General features: G+C 34.4%; 1 protein-coding gene across 2 annotated transcripts in view; it reads left to right on the forward strand.

Moving 5' to 3' along the window:
* Positions 1-18,843, forward strand: part of PALS1 (protein associated with LIN7 1, MAGUK p55 family member) — a 53,808-nt gene that overhangs the window by 28,631 nt on the left and 6,334 nt on the right. For both annotated transcript variants that reach the window (XM_085323341.1, XM_085323343.1), the window contains exons 4-12: positions 6,280-6,492; positions 10,497-10,574; positions 11,860-12,006; positions 12,642-12,803; positions 13,833-13,910; positions 14,791-14,974; positions 16,665-16,736; positions 17,174-17,245; positions 17,978-18,145. In XM_085323341.1, the coding sequence (XP_085179467.1) occupies positions 6,280-6,492; positions 10,497-10,574; positions 11,860-12,006; positions 12,642-12,803; positions 13,833-13,910; positions 14,791-14,974; positions 16,665-16,736; positions 17,174-17,245; positions 17,978-18,145 (1,174 nt within the window). The remainder of the gene's footprint in view (positions 1-6,279; positions 6,493-10,496; positions 10,575-11,859; positions 12,007-12,641; positions 12,804-13,832; positions 13,911-14,790; positions 14,975-16,664; positions 16,737-17,173; positions 17,246-17,977; positions 18,146-18,843) is intronic.

An 18,843-nucleotide genomic window follows, 5' to 3' on the forward strand; every position in this document is an offset into this window, starting at 1 on the left:
CAATCTTTAGTATTTGTGTGTATGAGCAACTCTTCCGCTAAAGGTAGAGCTCTCTTCCCTAACCACTGGTAATCCCTATGTTATACAGATCCCTCTTCAGGAAAATTCAGGTTGGGAGGGACAGCAGGAGGTCCCCTAGTCCAACCTCCTGCTCAAAGCAAGGTCAGTTATGGACAAGGCAGGTGTACCTCGGTGTAAGGCTTGTCAACTTCTATCCAAAAGAATCTCTTCCTAATGGATAAGTTTTGTACTTAATTTTATGAAGAGTTAGATATTGAGTAGGAAAAGGATGCAGAGATTTGTGAAATTCTCTTTACAGAACACAAAGTAGATGATGCAGTAGAGGTTACTTCTGCTGTAACTTATTAAACCATGATGGCTAAAAGCTCTGAAGACTTGCTAGGTAAGGAATCGGAAGGTGGAACTGTAGAAGGGAGGAAAGCAAGCYGCTTGCAGTTAGAAAGAGGAGACTAGGTTCATGCCAGAGATGCTGAGAATGGAGGGGGAGGGCTAGATGGAAACAGAAAGGCAAAGAAACTCGGCAAGGAAGCTGACTGGAAAGAAAGGAATGGAAGTGAGGAGTAGGGGGGCTGGCAAGCTTGAGACCTAGTAGGGAGCAGGGGTAAACTGAAGCTGTTTGAACAGGGAAGGACCCCAGAGGGAACTTCAGTGAGATGGAGAGGCAATTTTAAAAGATCTATGAGTATGGGAAAGAAACAGGAACAGGCTATGGGGGAAGCTGATTCTTTGTCAGAGAAAGCAGAAGGCTTTTATGATAAATTGGAAGAAGGAAACTAAGTCTGACTGAGCAAGAAGAGTTGGAGGAGGGAGAAATTGGTGTGAATGGAAACTGTGATTGAATAAGGGTATTCGTAGGAAGAAAAGCACTAAACACTAGAGACCAGAATATAGTGGTGTATGTGGAAAGAAATGAAATAGGAAACAGCAAAGGGGAGAGTATGTGTTAGAAGATGCATATTATGGGAAAATGAGTAATGATTGTGTCCACTAGGACAAATGTTTTTGTAATCAGAAGCTTGGATCAAGTCATTCTTTTGCTGTCAGCACACATCTGTAGAAACACAGTAGTAAATTGCATGTTTAACCCAAAGGTATTCAGATATCAGGTATTCAGTGTTCAGATATCATGAAAAGGAGAAAACTAATAAGGACTTTGTCTCAGCTCTGAAGTGCAGTAAATAGACCCAAATGTATGCATGTAGATATGAACAAAGTATTGACTAGCTGCTAATTGAATATGGTCAGATGTTTAAGCTAAAGAAGCCAGGAGCTTTAGGAGATGCAGTAATACAATTAGAGTGAATCATAACGTATAGAATATGTATCAGAGTGCTGAATTAAGGCTTCACTGCAATCTATTTCAATCTTAAAAAGTCATGACGTGGTGTTGAGAGGCATACGAAGACAGTAGTGTTTGACTGGGGAATAATGCTAGTACTGTAACAATTTGGATAAAGACAGACTAAATTTAAGAACAGAGGACAAAAAATTTTTGTTAGCACTCCTTTGAGGAGTGGGGCTTTTGCTTATTACTCAAGCTTGATGTTGAGTTGTTGCAAACTTTAAAAAAAAAAAAAAGTTCTGGATTAAATGTTGCAGTCTTTTAAACTATATAGTTCATGAATCTCTCTTCGGTCTTTAGTGCTATCAAAGGCAGAGTTGTAATTTTATTTTAAATTTAACAAAATGCTTCTGTGGGAGCTTGGCCTCATCTGAATGTTTTCTCCACAACTATGCATATCCTTTTTTTCAACTTTCTGGATTAATCATTCCAACATCTGGTGCTTCTGAATTTAAAAAAGAATATTCTATTCTGAAAGCTGTCTTGCTGCTGTTTAGTAATGGGGCTAGTGCAGTTAGTTTATGAATATATATACTTAGAAAATAATAAAATAAAAGAGAGGATTTGAGCCCTTTCTAATACATTGAGTCTGACTTTTTTTTTTTTCCTGGAAAGGGTGTTGAATACCCCAGTTGGAGAGACTAGAATTTTGAAAATTTTTACATACAACTTCTTGGTTTCTAAGAGATCTGCTAGCTCATGACTTCGTCCAAAAATAATAACTGTTAGTAGGTGAAGTGTTTCACTCTTTCTCTCCGGTTATACTGAATTCCTGAAGTATATTGCTCATGGCTCTTTCTACTTTTACTGTCAGAGAAAATGATTACTCGCTTTTACAAACGTCTAAACTTTGTTATAAAACCCTAACTAATCCTTGACAAGTGTTAATGAATTGTAGTTAATATGTAAAAGATGTTAAACTATTATTATTAAGCAGTGTTAAAAAAGATTTAGTTTTACTTTTTTTATTAATTCTTAAAGAGTTTCTGATAAAAGTATGGGTTAAAATAAGAATACTGACCTGATAGCCTTTATTTTTAGTTTTGAAACAATGCTGTTGCATAGGTGCTGATATCTCCTTTGCAGGTAATTGGCAAGCTTTTAATCTTTTCAGCTTAAAACAGAAACAGGCTAGATTAAACAAATTGGATTTTATTTTTAAAAATAAATTGGGACACTTAATTAAAACATTTTAATGGCATGTTTATTATCAAAGCAGAACATGTTTTAAATAGCTGACTTAATGGAAATAATTTTCAGAGCATCTGGAACATGTGTTTAAGTCAGTTTTTCACATCGGTAGACTTTTCTGTAGATGCAGAAAATATTAYTCTTTTCAGTTTATTCAGCTCATTTAGTTAAATGAGTAACTGACACTTCAAGTAAATGATSCTTTTGTTTGTGGCTACAAGGAAAACTTCCCTTTATTTGGAAGGGGAGAAAAATGCCTATCTTTTGTATTTACACTTTGGTCAAAATTTATAACTAGGTAAGTTGTATTTATAATTATGTATATGACTTATTYATAAATAAATTCTGTGTTAAAACAGAAGACTTTAGCCCTGTGAGTCAAGCAACAAATGGAAATTAGAGTGCTAGTTCTAGCATATAGAGTACACTGAAAAGGTCYGCAAGGAATTTAGGGTTAATATATTGATGGTGACACATAATGAAGCCAGTTATACCTTATTTGCTGTGCATAACTTTTTTGTATAAAGTGATAAAAAGCAGCTACTTCCTTTTCCTCCTCTGCTAATCTAGCATGTTAAACTGACTGTGTCCTCCCCTGCAGTGGCGTGTTACTCCCCTGTCAGTTTTTTGATTAATACATATATTATAGTGCTCAGTTGCATTCTGTGCCATTTCATAGTCTAATGGAAAAAAGGCTGCAACGCTTCTGGTAAAAGAAGACTTTTTAAAACAAAGTAATCGATGGCTGATCAATCAGAGAGATAAAGTGGACTACGTCTGCAAAAGAGCCCTCACTTTTCTGTGAGTAAATGCAGATGTCATCATTTACTGAATTCTCTGTCTTTTCTTCCTCCCCTTCTTCGGACAGCCCTTTCAATAGGAAGCACCTATGTTTTGTTACCTGGTGCTTATTTAAAAAAAAGAAAAGAACACTCTGATACTTTGAAAAAAGAAAAGAACACTTTGATACTTTGATTTAGAATTTAGGAATACAAACGCAGAGAGAGTTAGGCATCAGTAAAGTCAAATTTGTATGTGTATGCTCTTTTAATGCTTTTTAAAGTTGTGGGTTTTTTTTTTTTTTTTTTGAACAAGTGACTTTGGAAATGAATCTCTGCCTTTGTGGGAATAAATTTCAATCCATCCAAGTGTTATTTCTGTGTTTCAGCCTTGCTTGAGGAGACGGTATTTGTTTGCTGTTCCTTTGTCTGTGTGTACTCATCAGTTTGTATAGGGTTTTGTATTCAGCACAGATGAAGATTTACTGTAGAGGGGAATTGGAGAGTAGAGTTGTGTGGTACGTTTGTAGGACAAGGCAAGAAAGAAAGAAATGGAAGCAGCAAAGTACTGAAGAGATGATATGTAGAGACATTTAGAAAGTTTACTGCTTTTCATTATTCATATCTATCCTTCTATTTCCATACATATTTTTCTTATGTGGAATCTGTATTAGAAAGAAATCTGAGTTTACATATATATATACATATATGTACGTATTTTAATTCTCAGTTACATTGTTGGGAGAAAATTGAGAAATAATTAAAAAAAAAGAGAAAACATTTACCCATAGGAAGTGGTAGAAGAAGTTGGGTTCTCCTTTAATGTTTCACTGTTCTTTGAAACCCATAATGATAACAAATGCCAGAATTTGGGGTTTTTTGTTTTTATCTGGACAAGTTTTTGTGGAAGTTTTGTGCACACTAGCCTTTGACTTTTATCCACTATATTTATTGATTTTTGTTGTTACTATTACACTTGAAAACAGTACATATCCTCACTCTGAGCAGAATCACTTGCCGAGATACTGTGGTCATCTGCATGCCCCACTATGTAAGAGATTGGTCAGTTGACAACATCCTATTTAGCAAATATTCTTGTAGATGGTTCTTTACTCTTCTGTCGAGTTTTCATTTGCCACTATGTGATGGCAAGTATGTTTTGCTCACTGTTTTCTAGTGAGACACTGAGCTTGCTCCTGTGCTCCGAGCTGTCCTGGATTTCCCTTACGGAATATCCCCCGCAGCCTGTGTCTGAGCTTTCTGCCTGACGGTGACAGGGAGGAGCCTTTCGCCTGGGGTGGGGAGGATGCGTTCAGCTCTCCGGGGAGCGGTTTTGGGGTGTAGTTTTTTTAATTGTCCTGCAGATGGTAAAATGCAACAATAGCAGCTCTACTGCATTGTCTCTCTGTTTCCTCTTATTATGCAGAAGACCGACTCGCTAACTCTAAAGAAGCACACTTATTAAAAATAYGCTTTGTCTCAAATTTAAAATACTATACTTCACTGAAATGAGTTATTAGGCTTGTGCCCCTTGATCGGCCATCCTAATCTTGCCCTCAAAAGGCTTGAGTCCAGCCTTCGGTTAAGTATACTAGTGGTTAAAGACAGRTGAAGTAAACTTGACAAAACGTCTCTATGTTAGAGATCCCTATCTATTGTGATTTGACTTAGCTGACATCTTGATGGCATTATGGCATTCCTGTCTTATTTAATGTTATTTAGTTAGCTCATAATGGAACAGTGAAGATAGTTGCTGAAATTGAGAAATGATTCTCTCAGCTGATATTTAATACTGGTAAGTGGGAATAACTTCAAAATRAACTGAAAGTTCTAAAATTGGCAAATTTTTTTGTTCCTTTTAAAAAGATTACTAGAATTCTAGCTGACTCAAACCTATTGAAATAAGATTGCTGAAAAGCCTGTTGTGACTGAGTAGTTCAGTTGAGAAAGTTTGATTTTTGGATAATRTGTGAGAAAACATACATTATTCAGGTTAAAAGTATCCACTAGTTTCATTTGGTCTGCTTGAGGATTTTTTTGACCTGTATTTATACCAATATATAGGCATGCTTTATATTTCTTGTTTTATGTAGTTTCTAAAATTTTTAATATTGAGAAGTGATGTAATTTGCAGAAATTCCAGTTGGTTTTAAAACTAAATTAGCTGACAGTCTTTTAAAAGCACTCTTAAAGCAGTAAATTAGCTTTTGAAGTTCCAGAATTGAGTGTATGTGTAGTATTCTACAAAAATGTAGAAACCAGTTATTAAAATATTAAAACATTTTATGATCCAAGTGGAACTAATAACATAGTAAGTGGAAGATACGGACTTTCATCTGATACAGAGGACTTTCAGAACTCTGATTACAGAGATATTTTTCGTCCTTACCCTTTTTATTTTAATGTGATTTGATTGCTCATAACTTTACGTTTAGAAATTGTGTATAGTTTAGTTATCAAAGACTCACTCTGCAGGTAAGTTATATGTAGTTAACATATAAAGCAAATAGGCGTGGGAAGGTGTATTCGAAATAGCATTCTCTTAGTGAATATTTGGTGCATCAAGAATATTAACAAATTAGTTTTCATATTGCAAAATTCATTCTTCTTTCACAGTTAGTGTGGATGAGCTGCAATTATTGGATCTTTTCCATATCAGTGCTTTCCTTCAGAGAAGGACAACTGTTGCTGTGATAGGAAACTTTAAATTTAAATGTTATATCAGCTCTCTATTTCTTCTGCTTACACTGACTTGTGGTCCTCGTATTGATTCTGATATATCCTGCTGATAAAATTCAGGATGAATAATAGGTAACTAATGAGTCTACATGCATCATTGCTGATTAAAAACTGTACAGAAAAAAATGGCATAAATATTAATTTAAACATTATGTAATTATTAGTCTTTGTGAACTGGTATCTTATTTGTGTTTTGTTATTTTCTACCTAGAAGTGGAAGAACTGTTAACTTCTCTTAAGCATATCCAACACRTTTTGGTAGACCCTCAGAGCCAAGAGGATATCTCTCTCATTTTACAACTTGTTCAAAATACTGATTTTCAGAATGCATTTAAGATACACAATGCTGTTACAGTGCACATGAACAAAGCCAGCCCTCCATATCCTCTTATCTCCAATGCACAAGAACTAGCACAAGAGGTATGTACAGTATGCATTTCTGTGGTATATTTGAAAACTATAATCATAGCTGTTGTTGAAATATTTACTTGTCAAGCTTGTGTGAGTTAGTGAATGTTGCATATAAAATGGATTAYACTAGTCACTGATTTCTATATCTATTTTTTCCAGCTTTCCAAATAGTAACTAGAAAAATATTTTGTGGATAAGAATTTCCTTTATAGTGTAGGTAGATAGGTAATATGTAAAAGATACTGTGTTTACATACAAGAAAGAAGAACAGTTAGTTACTCATAACTCCTACCTCCAGTATTCTTTATTTCAAACATTCAGCAATTGAACTGTAATTCACTGTTGGCATTTCTCTGAGTGAGCCCCAGTTCCTAAATTAGAAGGCATCTCTGAAAATACTACTGTCCTGGAAACAAGCRTTTTGTTTTAAACTGAGCACTAGATCACTGAAAAATTCAATTTGATATTTTGATCAGTGCTGTGATGGTCAAATGAGATTTGATTTTGTGATTTGACAGATGACTTTCATAAGTATATGAAAGAATATATTATATTTATATTTATAAATATTTATATTTATTTATAACACATATATATTGCAGTAAAGTGAGGCTACACCTCGGTACACGTACACGTTTGTTAACGTTAGTAAACCTGAATACCAATATCATCCAGTATCTTTCAGATTCTCAGTAATTCAGCTTCTGATGTATTTAACCTACCTTGTATTTTGCAGTATGTTAAACAGCATCTTGAAATGGTTGAGGTGGAAATTCAGAACAAGTAGTTCTGTGACTGACAGAAATGTCCTGAAAGTAACTTTCAGGCTGCTGTTCACATCGACCCGTATTCTCCTGGCATTTTCTCAACAGAAGATCCTAGGTTCATTTTTCAGATGTTTCTTCCTTTTGGAAAAGCCTCTCCTTTTATTATGGTAGCAAAAAGGGAGGAAATGATTTTTGCCTAAGAAAAAGTTAATTTTGTTTTCTCTGGCCAACTCACTGTAGCTTACATGTCTGGCTATTTTTCCCTCATTTTGGGGGGAGGATGGGGGACAGCTTTTTTGTTTGTTTTGCTGGACTTTGGCATGTGTTGCTGTCCCAGAAAGCAGTTCTTTCCTCTTTCCAGAGTTTTATTTGCTTCAGAGTGATTTTTAAAAGGCACTTGAAAAGCCTGGACTTAAGATRCTGATAACTTCTTGATGATGCAAGCAAAAAAAATATTATAAGAAAGAAAAATAGCATATGCACACACAACATTAATTTTAAATGGCAGATAATGCCAATGTAAATATTTTAGCACATAGTTCATCAGTGACAGTGTACAATTCTGAAACTGTTGTGGACTGCATGTCCTGAAAGCTTTTTTTTAAAGCTACAAATATCAATTTTGTTTGGGGCCTTATGGTGTGATAGAGAACTTGCTCTAGAGCTTCKGCTTCTGTAGCTCTAGCAGAAAAAAGGCAGTTTTCATGTTGGTTATGCAACTTCATATTGCAACAGAAATTCTTTCTCTCTCAAATAAAAGCAAAATTAATATTAAGCCACACTTCTGGAAGTGTGTGTTTGGGGGCAGATTTTCARTTGCTACATGGAATTCAGAAATCTACTATTTAAACAATTATTTACTTTTATAAAACATATAATGTGGATGAACCAAGAGTGTTCTGAAAAGTTTTGCTTTTGCATTTTTTTTAAAATATTCACAATAAACAAAAATAGTGGTACACTTTTTTTTCTAGTCCTTTTTAGAGAGTTATTAAAATTAGTAGTCAACTTCTACTTTTCCAACTGATTCTGACAACCAGGCACCAACAACTCAAAATATATTTCCTTTTCTTTTTTTTTTTTTTTCTTACTCTTTCCAGAAACTTTAATTTAGAAGGTGGAGTGAAGCACATGGTCTTAAGGAATTTACATGGAGATTAGGCCCCTAAAATGTGGTGGACTCAGCCTCTTGAGTAAAAATAGCCAGTAAACATCAAATGTAATTAAAGTGATTTTCAAATCCATTTAAACTTGACGAAAATGGGGGCAAGGATTATGGGAATGTGGTCTGAATCTTGACCTTTTAAGAGTATTTGATGTAGCATACAAGACAGTTTGTAATTTTTGGCTTGTAACCGCACATCTCAGACATATTAAAGATATTTTTACTATTATTTACTTCAGTAGACCCAGTTTACATCAACTATGTTTTTAAATGTTTCAAATTTAATACTGTTCATTTTGGCAAATGTAGGCAATTAAATTAGATTAGTACTTTTTAGGGGAAGCCATAACTAAGAGAACTGAACTCATTAGAATGCATATGTATACTTTGTTTAATGATTGTATGATCATATAAAAATAAACAACAACATTATTTTGCAGTTACTTTATTCTGAATGGTCAATACTTGTTCATGCTCCAAATTGCGGTTTGTATAATGAAGTCACATTAATGGCTTTTTTGGAACAAATTTGAAGTAAAATTAATGTAATTAACAATAAGAACTAGACTACAGGCTTAAGAAATTACTCTTACCACATGTTTAATGTGGACTACCTATGCCATCAGCTTAGTGTGTCACTTGTAGAAAGTCAGCCTAAATTCTGCTTTCTTCATCTGATAAAGCCTGTGGAGTTTGTTACTGCCAATGACAAGGAGTCTGACATGCTGCAATACTAATGTAATAAATGGTGTATGTGGACTGAAACTTTTTTAGTACTGTAACAAAAATATGTAATTAAATAATATGCTTTATCTTGCCCTTAGAAAACAGATAGGGGAAGCTGTTAGAGGTTCAAATAATTTAATTATTCAAAGCAGAAACTCAACTTGAGTAACAGATATTCACTGCGTTGCGATTGCTGGTTGGGCCAGGTTGCTAGGCATGGGAAAATAAAGGAATGGGGAGATGCAGTTCTTGGTGTTGCRTTTGTAAACCTCCCACTGCTTTTGGCTGCGATTCCTAGAAATTTGAAGTAGAAGGACACCAAGAGAAGTTTGCTAGGGGCATAAGTGGTTGTAATTGTTTGCCTCTATTTCAGGCCACTTCCTGTGTGTATCACATAATAGCTAGGAAAATGTTGTTSTTCTCAAAATAGCATGTAATTTTTTATGGTTCTTACAGAAAATATTTTCTGCTTCTTGTACAAATTTACAAAGATGTACAGATTTGATTGTGAGAGATTTAATGGCAAGTACAGATGTGTGTTCTGGCTAAGYCTTCAAAATTTGCTTATAGGACTTATAGTACTTCTGTCTAAATTGCTTTCTGGATAGGCTTTTCTGTAAAAAGGTCATCAAGATGTATAAGCAAGGCTTTAAAACTACTTCTTACGGCTTCTTCATCAAAATAATGTAAAATCACTTTAAAGTGAGAGATCTCAAATAGACCTCTTTCAAGTTACTCCGTACAGAAGAGCTTTTTTAGATAGAGAGGAAGAGTTGCTTTTAGTGAAATACAGCCTTCAGTTTGCTCCGTCTGCTAAAGGACATCCCAAAATTCCAGCTTAGCTGAGGATAATAGCTTTCTGGCAGCTTCAGGAAAATTTTTGAAGGAGTCAGAGCTCAGACCTATATAAAGCTGAATTCTTTTGGTTTTCTAGGGTTTTGAAGAAATTAATAAAAACTTACTTGAACCTAGCTGCTTTTCCTCGTTTGGCACTTTTCTTTAAAGCTGTACTAGATTTGTTTGCTATGCATTGCCTTCTGGGGCTGTCAGAAGGAAGCTTTGGAGAGTGCCAGGTTCCTGGGGCCTTGGTAATCTGAAATCTTTTTTGCATGTGTTTCTAATGTGGACCAGATTAATAATTAATGAGCCAGTGTGACAATTATATGGACATCCTTTTACTTTCTGTAAAATCAATAACTACTTTTTTTTTTTTTTTTTTTTTTTTTTTTTTTTTTTTTTTTTTTTTTTTTTTTTTTTTTTTTTTTTTTTTTTTTTTGGTATTTTTTTTTTTTTTTTTTTTAAAAAAGATAGCTCTCTGGATAGAGTAAGAGCTTTACTACCTGATTTCTTTTTAGGTACAGAGTGTTTTGAAACCAAGTCACCACAAAGATGGGCAGGAGCTTAGTGCTTTGCTGAATGCCCCTCACATGCAGGTAAAAAAAMCATGAGACTATTGGATTTATTTCTTAATGATGTTTTGAGTCTATTTAATATTTTTGCAAATATCTTAGGCTGRTTGAGGACCACTATATTTTGAACTCAGACTTGTTCTTCATCTCTGTGGCAAAGCTTGCATACTTCCCTAGAGAGAGAGAGAGGTTTCTAATCTCCTGCAACTAATGCAAACTTGTACTAACATATAGTGTATGATTGTATTCAGGCCCTGCTATTTTTTTTACAGGTACAACTGAGTAATTTTCATATTAACAAGTTACCATTAGGTCGGGAGGCTCGGGGCAACACATCAGTTGCTTTGACAATAGCTACTTATATATGTTTTCTTTTTTCCTTTAATGAAACCTATTTCACACTTAGCATAAGATGCATAAAGGAAATTTTGCCTTGTGGGCAAATTGTAAATCCATAAGTCATTTTCTCTGCAATAACTTCTTATGTCTATAACCTCAGTTGCTTTAATAAGACAACACTTTCCATGGGATTTTTTTATTTATTTTTCCTTTTTTACAAAGGAAAACTTAATTACTGTCACAGTTGTGTTTAACGTTGTTTTTATATTTTCTGCAATCTTGAAGCAAATTTTGGGAAGTGTAGGTACTACATGTCCCTAAGAGTTTGCAGTCTGAGAGTTGCAAAGTAATGTATTGTTTTGCTTCAGTGTTTCATTTTGAAAACCTTTGACTGCCATATTTTGAACTAAGACCAGTGTTATGAGAGTCTCTGATTTTCATTTAAGCGCTGCAAGAACTTTGGAAAACAACTTAAGTTGTCTTTAAAATTTAAGATGATGGTTTGAGGGTTTTGTAATTGCACAGTCACATGCCTACAATTATAATAACGTCAACTTGTTGAGGTGCTTTTGGTTCCTCCCTCCCACCTCCGTATTTGCTTTTCGGAATGGTACAAGCAGGTGCATGACTTCTGAAGGTTTCAAAACTACTTGACATAGGTGAACAGGACAGTGTTGGGCAGATATTGCATTATTTTGCGGACTCATTATTTTACAGTAGTGTTTTCAAAGAAATTTCTGGTCTTTTGTGATAACAATAAAAATTCCATAAAYTTCTAGTTAAAATTATGGACTACAGCTCTGCAAATGATTGAATTTGCAACTATGTAAAATGTGAAACTGATAATAAAATGTGTTTAAACTTAGTTATATAACTATGATAAGTAGAAGAATTTTGCTGAACTTTGTACTGTTTTATAGATTAAAAATGCAACATTTCATTTTACTGAACTGATTTTGTTTAACACTAGGCACTCTTACTGGCTCACGATAAGGTTGCGGAACAAGAAATGCAGCCAGAGCCACTGACAGATGAGAAAATTTATGAGAATGTTGGTGTGTATGGAGGGGAGACGGTTAAAATAGTTCGTATTGAGAAAGCTCGAGATATTCCACTGGTATGTATTAATACTTGCTCAAAGTTGTATGCAAAGCAGACAGATGTTTTTATCATTTGCAGATTGCAATGAACGCTTTGAAATTTGAATGTGGAGGTGATATTTAACTTTTAAATCTTCCCCTCACCCCCCCATGAGAAATGCTCATAGATAATAAACTTTTATTTATTTAGCTATCAGCACTTGACATGCTACCATTTATAGTCCATACAGCTGCTGTGAGCTTGGGTTTGGACGGGGCTTCTTGATTGAAGACGTTGTCCCAAGTTTTGCTGTGGTAGAGTTTGTGTCCTTGTGCCAAACGCTGAAGACTTTTTAACAGTTCTTTCATCTTTTATTTTTCATCTTTTGTATAAGTCTTTATTTTCTGTAGGAAAACTGCTTAAAATGGCATTTTATGTGTGCAACACAAACTGAATATTCAAGAATTTGAATTTAGTGCAGTTTAAAGAAATGTGGRGAGGAGGGGTTCTGTTGTTTGTTTTCTTAACTGCAGCATTAGGTGTGAGCATCCAAGCTCCTCCTTGCATTCTCTTTCAAAGTAGAAATCTTTCTCCACTGGCTTGGAGTATATACAAAAGATGGCTTTGAGTTTCATATTTGTAATAAATTCAGATTTTGTTGCTACTATACAGGGTGCTACTGTTCGCAATGAAATGGATTCTGTCATCATTAGTCGAATAGTCAAAGGAGGCGCCGCAGAGAAGAGCGGGCTGTTACATGAAGGGGATGAAGTTCTGGAGATTAATGGCATTGAGATTCGTGGAAAAGATGTTAATGAAGTTTTTGACCTATTGGTAAGCTGCTCACTTTTTTCCTTGCAAGAAATACTCATTTAATAAGACTGAAGCCTCATGGCTCAGCTTGTCATTTGTAGTCCTATTTAACATTATTTTTAAATCTTTTCATTCTAATAGCTAATACTTACATGTAGAGGATCATTTCAAGTTTTTTTATATTTTTTTTTATATGTAGATTTTCTTAATGTGAAATGGAAGTTTTAAAAATCAAGTTCAAATATTTCTGTCCCCAGAGAATACTTTCAACAGAAGATGGAAATTACTTTCCTTCTAATCTTTTGCTTCTTCCTGTGCTAGTAAAATGATAATGAATTGCACGCGACTAGACAAGACTTACTAGACCATCACTACCCATTCCTTTACAGAGCTATGCATGATGACTGAGTATTGTGGATTTTGCTTTCTTGCAGCCTGACCAAGTTACACTCAACTGTATTTGCTTTTTTTAAAGCCTTAGGTCTGAATTTTGTGTGATACATGTGCTCATTTTGGTTTATGCAACATGAATTGTGTTATGGTTCATGGAATGATGTTTACAAAGTGAGATGTATCTGGGCCTCTTTGCAGAGTTGGTGCTTACTTTTTATTATATCTTTATATGTTTGTGTGTACACATGTGCACTTTGCATACAGTAATTTTCTTTCTAAAATCTTCCAGGCCTTTTTCTCCCAGCATAGACTTACTTGTATTTGGAACATAGCAAGAGAGTATAATTCTCACAGTCCTCTACTTCTTTACAGAATTGCAAGTGCCCCATTTCAAACAGGAACAATTTATCTGTAATAAATTCACATACCATCATTTGATTTTTTTTTTAGTCTGTCACTGAATCACTGCATCTATATTTGTACTATAACCTTTTAACCCAATTACAAATTATGTTCTTTAAGAAACTGGCTTTTCTAGGAATTAATGCACCATTTTCTAAAGCATGTTACTTATTAGAATTCTTAACCTCAAACCAGATCTTGATGCTTCATACCAAAGATTTCTTTTTTTCTTCCCCCTCCCCTCCCCCACCCCAGGCTGACATGCACGGTACTCTAACCTTTGTATTGATTCCCAGTCAACAGAGCAAGCCACCTCCCACGAAGGAGACAGTTGTAAGTATCTGAAATTCAAGAACTTCTGTAAAGCTACATACTGGTCTTCTGTGAGTCACATTATATTGCAGAACAAAAAAATTTTAATTTAAACCAACAGACTAATACCTGAAATAGCTAATGAAAATGATTAAAAGTGATAAGCAAATAGTATGGCTTATAACTCAGTTTCTAAAATAGTAAAAAAATTATAAAACCAGAGCTGTCTGTGCTTCTGAAATTCTCTTGAAATTGCCTACTACGTTTGTATTTTATATGTGTGTATATATATATATACAATATATATATAAAAAATATATTTATATATACACACACACATATATAAATAAAAATGTTATTGGTTGGAACTTAGATGTTTTTGTTTCAACTTGAAAATATACTTTGGGAGGAAAAATTTTAACACTGCGAACTGTTCAGTATCTTGTTAGCTAACATTTTTCTTTAGACACCTTTATATAAATCTCTGTGCTGTGTGTCAAAAACTTTCACCAATCTAGCAAAATGGGTTTCAATCCATRCATTTACTAGTTATTCTTAAAAAATGAGAATGTCTGAATGCCTGATAAGTTCTTAATGCAAAAAATTCAGATCAGTAGCTCTTTTTCTCTACCTTCTGAAGAGGTGAAGAAATTACATAGACTTTATAATTTTAGAAGGTTAAATTCAGGCCATCATCTCCAAACTAGCACAACTCTGTCTTTTCCGTGGCTAATGTATTTAATTATTTTATTCTGTTATCTTCTATATGCCATTAAAATTGCCATTCTGTAGAATCTTGGAATTTTTATATATTCGAATTCCAATGCAGTAACAGGACAATGGTGTATAACTCTAGAGAAGCACCAATTTTTCCTCTGTCTTTACATTTGATTTTCCACAGATACATGTGAAAGCACATTTTGATTATGATCCCTCTGATGACCCCTATGTCCCTTGCCGAGAGTTAGGCTTGTCTTTTCAAAAAGGAGATATACTCCATGTGATCAGCCAAGAAGATCCCAACTGGTGGCAGGCCTACAGAGATGGAGATGAAGACAATCAACCATTGGCAGGCCTTATACCTGGTAAGTAAAGCTCTAGCAAAAGCTTGACAGGCCGTTGTTGCCATAGCTGTAGCAGGCAATGATCTACTTTTCAAAGACTCGTATACCTTGACCATCTTAAATGTCTATGACCTTGAACCTCTTGCAGCAGAGGACAGAATTAGTTATGTAATTCACTTAAGTACATTGAGCTTTAGATGGCAATAGCATAAACTGGAATCTCTTTGTATAGMCGGTAAACACAGAAAAGCTTCCCTTTCTACTGCAGTTTGCCTCCATCCTGCTACCCATGCAGATTCTGTGGATTCAGAGTTCCCTCTGCTGGCTACTACCAAAATGTTGAACTTCAGCCTGCTTACTATGTCAGATGAGAGCAGCTGATGGGTTATTCAGTATTTTAACTAATACATTGTTTAAAACATATCTTTTTAGGTGATAATTTCTCTGCRTGCTTTTGCTCTGGAAAGCTTTAGTTAAAAGTAGCTTTGCCATGCTCCCTTTCTAATTGTTAGGGGCTTTTGAGTAACTGAGTTTTCAGAAATTGGTGTCAGTATATAATTTTGGCATTGAATTATGAACTGCATTGCAGTCCATTAAAGATCTGCATATCTGTTAAACAGAGTGAGGGAAAAAAGACTTTTCAAATACTATAAGATATGACATTATTTTATGGTATTTGAATAAGATAAGAACGCTGATGATAAATATAGGCTAATCTCATTGAGGCTGATGTTCAGAAGATTTTGTATAAATAAAACACATTTAATATGTAAAAATAATTAGAAAGCCATATCCTTAACTTGGAAAGCTGAAAATACTGAAATGATTACATTTCCAAACAAAACTGGACAGAGTAGCTTGAATGCTGTGCAACTCTTTCTTGAGCAATATAGTTTGGAAGCAATAAACAAAAAGGTTTCTCAGAAGCTTAAACCTTCTGTATGTGTTTCTGTTGGATTTTTTTGAAAAACTGAATCCTTCCTTCCAAAATTCACAAAAAATTCAAGATATGCTGAGAAGGAAACTAGCTGGTTTTCTATTTACCACTCGCTAGTATCGTTACATTATTGCCTATGTTCACATACCTGAAGAAGGTGATATACAAACAATATAAAAATTCTACGAAGGTACAAAAATACACTTGTTTGATGATACCAGGGGTATATGACTATTTGACAATAAACTCRGAACTTAAGAAGGAACGCTTATTAAAAAGGCATTTTGTGAAATTTGGACAACATGCTCTTAGAACTGCTGGACGTTAGACCATAATTGTCTTCTGATATAGGTAATGCTACTAGAACAACACACACACACTTATTTTTTGTGTGTAAATATGAATAACATTGCTACCAAATATCTGTAGTTTCAAAGGTATTACTAATGTGGTGCACATGCCACGCAGACTTACTGTACTCTTTGTAGTTGAAGCTTGGGCTCATTTATTGCTTTTTTTTAATTTTCTGATATTCTTTTTATCAGGGTAGGATAATTTTATGTCTTCTATATGACCAGCCTATTTTTTCCCCAGTGAGTTTCTCTTGCATCTTGTATTCTACTAAACACTTCAAAGATTTAAAAACATAGTAAGAAGTAAAATGAGAAGGTCATTAAAAGAAAGTAAGGAAATATATATACCTTTTTATTTATAAGTGGAAATGATTTTTAACTGTTAACTGCTGTTGTACCTTTTTTTTTTTAATGCATTAAGGAAAAAGTTTTCAACAGCAGAGAGAAGCAATGAAGCAAACCATAGAAGAAGACAAGGAGCCAGAAAAATCAGGTTGGATATACACTTTCCAAGGAGAAATTTTCTGTAATACAGGTGCTAATTAGTCAGCTTTCTGGAACCTTGTTTGCATAGAGAATTGTAGAAAATTCTCATGCTTTTTTTTTTTATAGTACAGATGGGATGAATCTTTGAAATACTTGATGTAAATACAGGTCTGACTTTAGATGTATCGATTGAAATGATGTACAATGTAACAGAGGTAAGGTAGGAGAATTTGAGAGGTGTCTTTCTTTAAAAGAATTATATCTACCATGACTAAATTGAAGACCGTGACATTCAGCATTTGCTTCATATCCAAAACTTGTAACGAACAGAAGAACATCATGCATTTTCAAAATTTAAGAAAAAAAATCCATTTTAAAAATCCAGATGGTGGGATAGGGAGGTTTTTACTGTACAGATAATTGTGTTGGTTTTATTTTGATTAGGAAAACTCTGGTGTGCGAAGAAAAATAAAAAGAAACGGAAAAAGGTTTTATACAATGCAAATAAAAATGATGGTAAGCAACATCTTTTACACAATATGTTCACTTGTAACAACTATCGAAGATTCTAGGAGTAGTTAGCCCTGTGAACGGAATATTGAAATTCRGAATATAATGTTGGAAATATTGCTTGATGATGGTCTGTGTGGTAATAGTACTACGGTTTGCAACTGTATATAGTGAAAGATGTAAAAGAGGTTCGTGGCAGGATATGTAAGGACATTTACTACCTTTAATAGAGACCRGATAATACAGGTAGAAAAATTGAGAGCTTCAATGCTCTGAAAGCTATTACAATTTTACAGTGATGAACCCCTTTATTATGGTTTTGAAAAATCATTATACTGCACATGATTAAGTCTAGTAGATAGAAACTTTGTCCAGTGAGTTGTGTAGGCCGTTAAAACTATACTCTTAAAGTACCCTGGGTTTGGGATGGTGATTGTTGTTGTTCAGCATAAAATGTTATTACACTAGAAAATGGCTCCTTATCAAGCAGGTTGTTTCCTGAGTTTATACTACTGCTCTTACCAGTACGAACTGGAAGTGCATGTCCTCTTCGCAGAAGAGGAAGAAGAATATCATGTCTTACTGGACAGCCACAAGTGATACTTTTAGGAATTTTCTTGCTTCATTTGCATGCAGATAGATGCAGGGAAGAGAGACAGGAGCTTTGTTAAATTTGGTACTATATGCACTTAGTAATAGTAGGTATTTTGACTTTTTTTATGTTTTTTTTCTCTCAAGATTATGATAATGAGGAAATACTGACCTATGAGGAAATGTCACTATATCATCAACCAGCAAATAGGAAAAGGCCAATTGTCCTCATTGGCCCGCAGAACTGTGGCCAAAACGAATTGCGTCAGAGACTCATGAATAACGAAGTAGATCGCTTTGCCTCGGCAGTTCCACGTAAGTTTGAAAGGCAGATGTGACTGCTTATATTAAATACTGTCTGCAGGCACATCCTCTTGTATTTAAAATTATGATTAGGATTTGGGGGATTTTGAGTAGGATATAGTCAGCTCTTAGATAAAGAGTAAGTCAAGTCTTCTGTAGCAAAAAGTAGCTTTGGTAAATCAATGCAAATCCAGGGTCCCAACATGGTGTTATAGAGGCATTATAAGATGAGCATATATTTCAGCTTGGATAAAGTTGGAGTRTATAAGAACAGTTTGAAAAAGAAACTGGTGCATCCATCAGTATTTTTAACCTAGCTATCCTGCACAAATTTCAATTTTGCTGAATTAGTGTCTTTCCAAACTTACGTTTTCACTGAGTGTTATATATTTAATGTCTACTATACTGTAAATTAGGTTTACAAACAACAATTTAACATATTATAAATGGTTAACATTTTTTCCCATCCAGAATGCASCTGCACAGATGAAATTATTCCTTTTCTAGTTACTTAAGTGTTTCCAGATTGATTAAAAAAAAAAAAACTCTAAATGTAGGTTCAGTATTTGGCAGACTAATCTTTTCAGGGACAGTTTTTTGTTGAAAATAATACCTGCATTTCTTACTGGATGTTTCAAATGCCTGTTTTGCTTTACTAGCAGTATCTCTCCTAAGCCACTTGAAATTCTACAGGTATATCACTGTCTTGA

This window comes from Rhea americana, unplaced genomic scaffold (genome assembly GCF_003343005.1).
Source record: "Rhea americana isolate MKP2758 unplaced genomic scaffold, rheAme1 scaffold_84, whole genome shotgun sequence".
Classification (NCBI taxonomy): Eukaryota; Metazoa; Chordata; class Aves; order Rheiformes; family Rheidae; genus Rhea; species Rhea americana.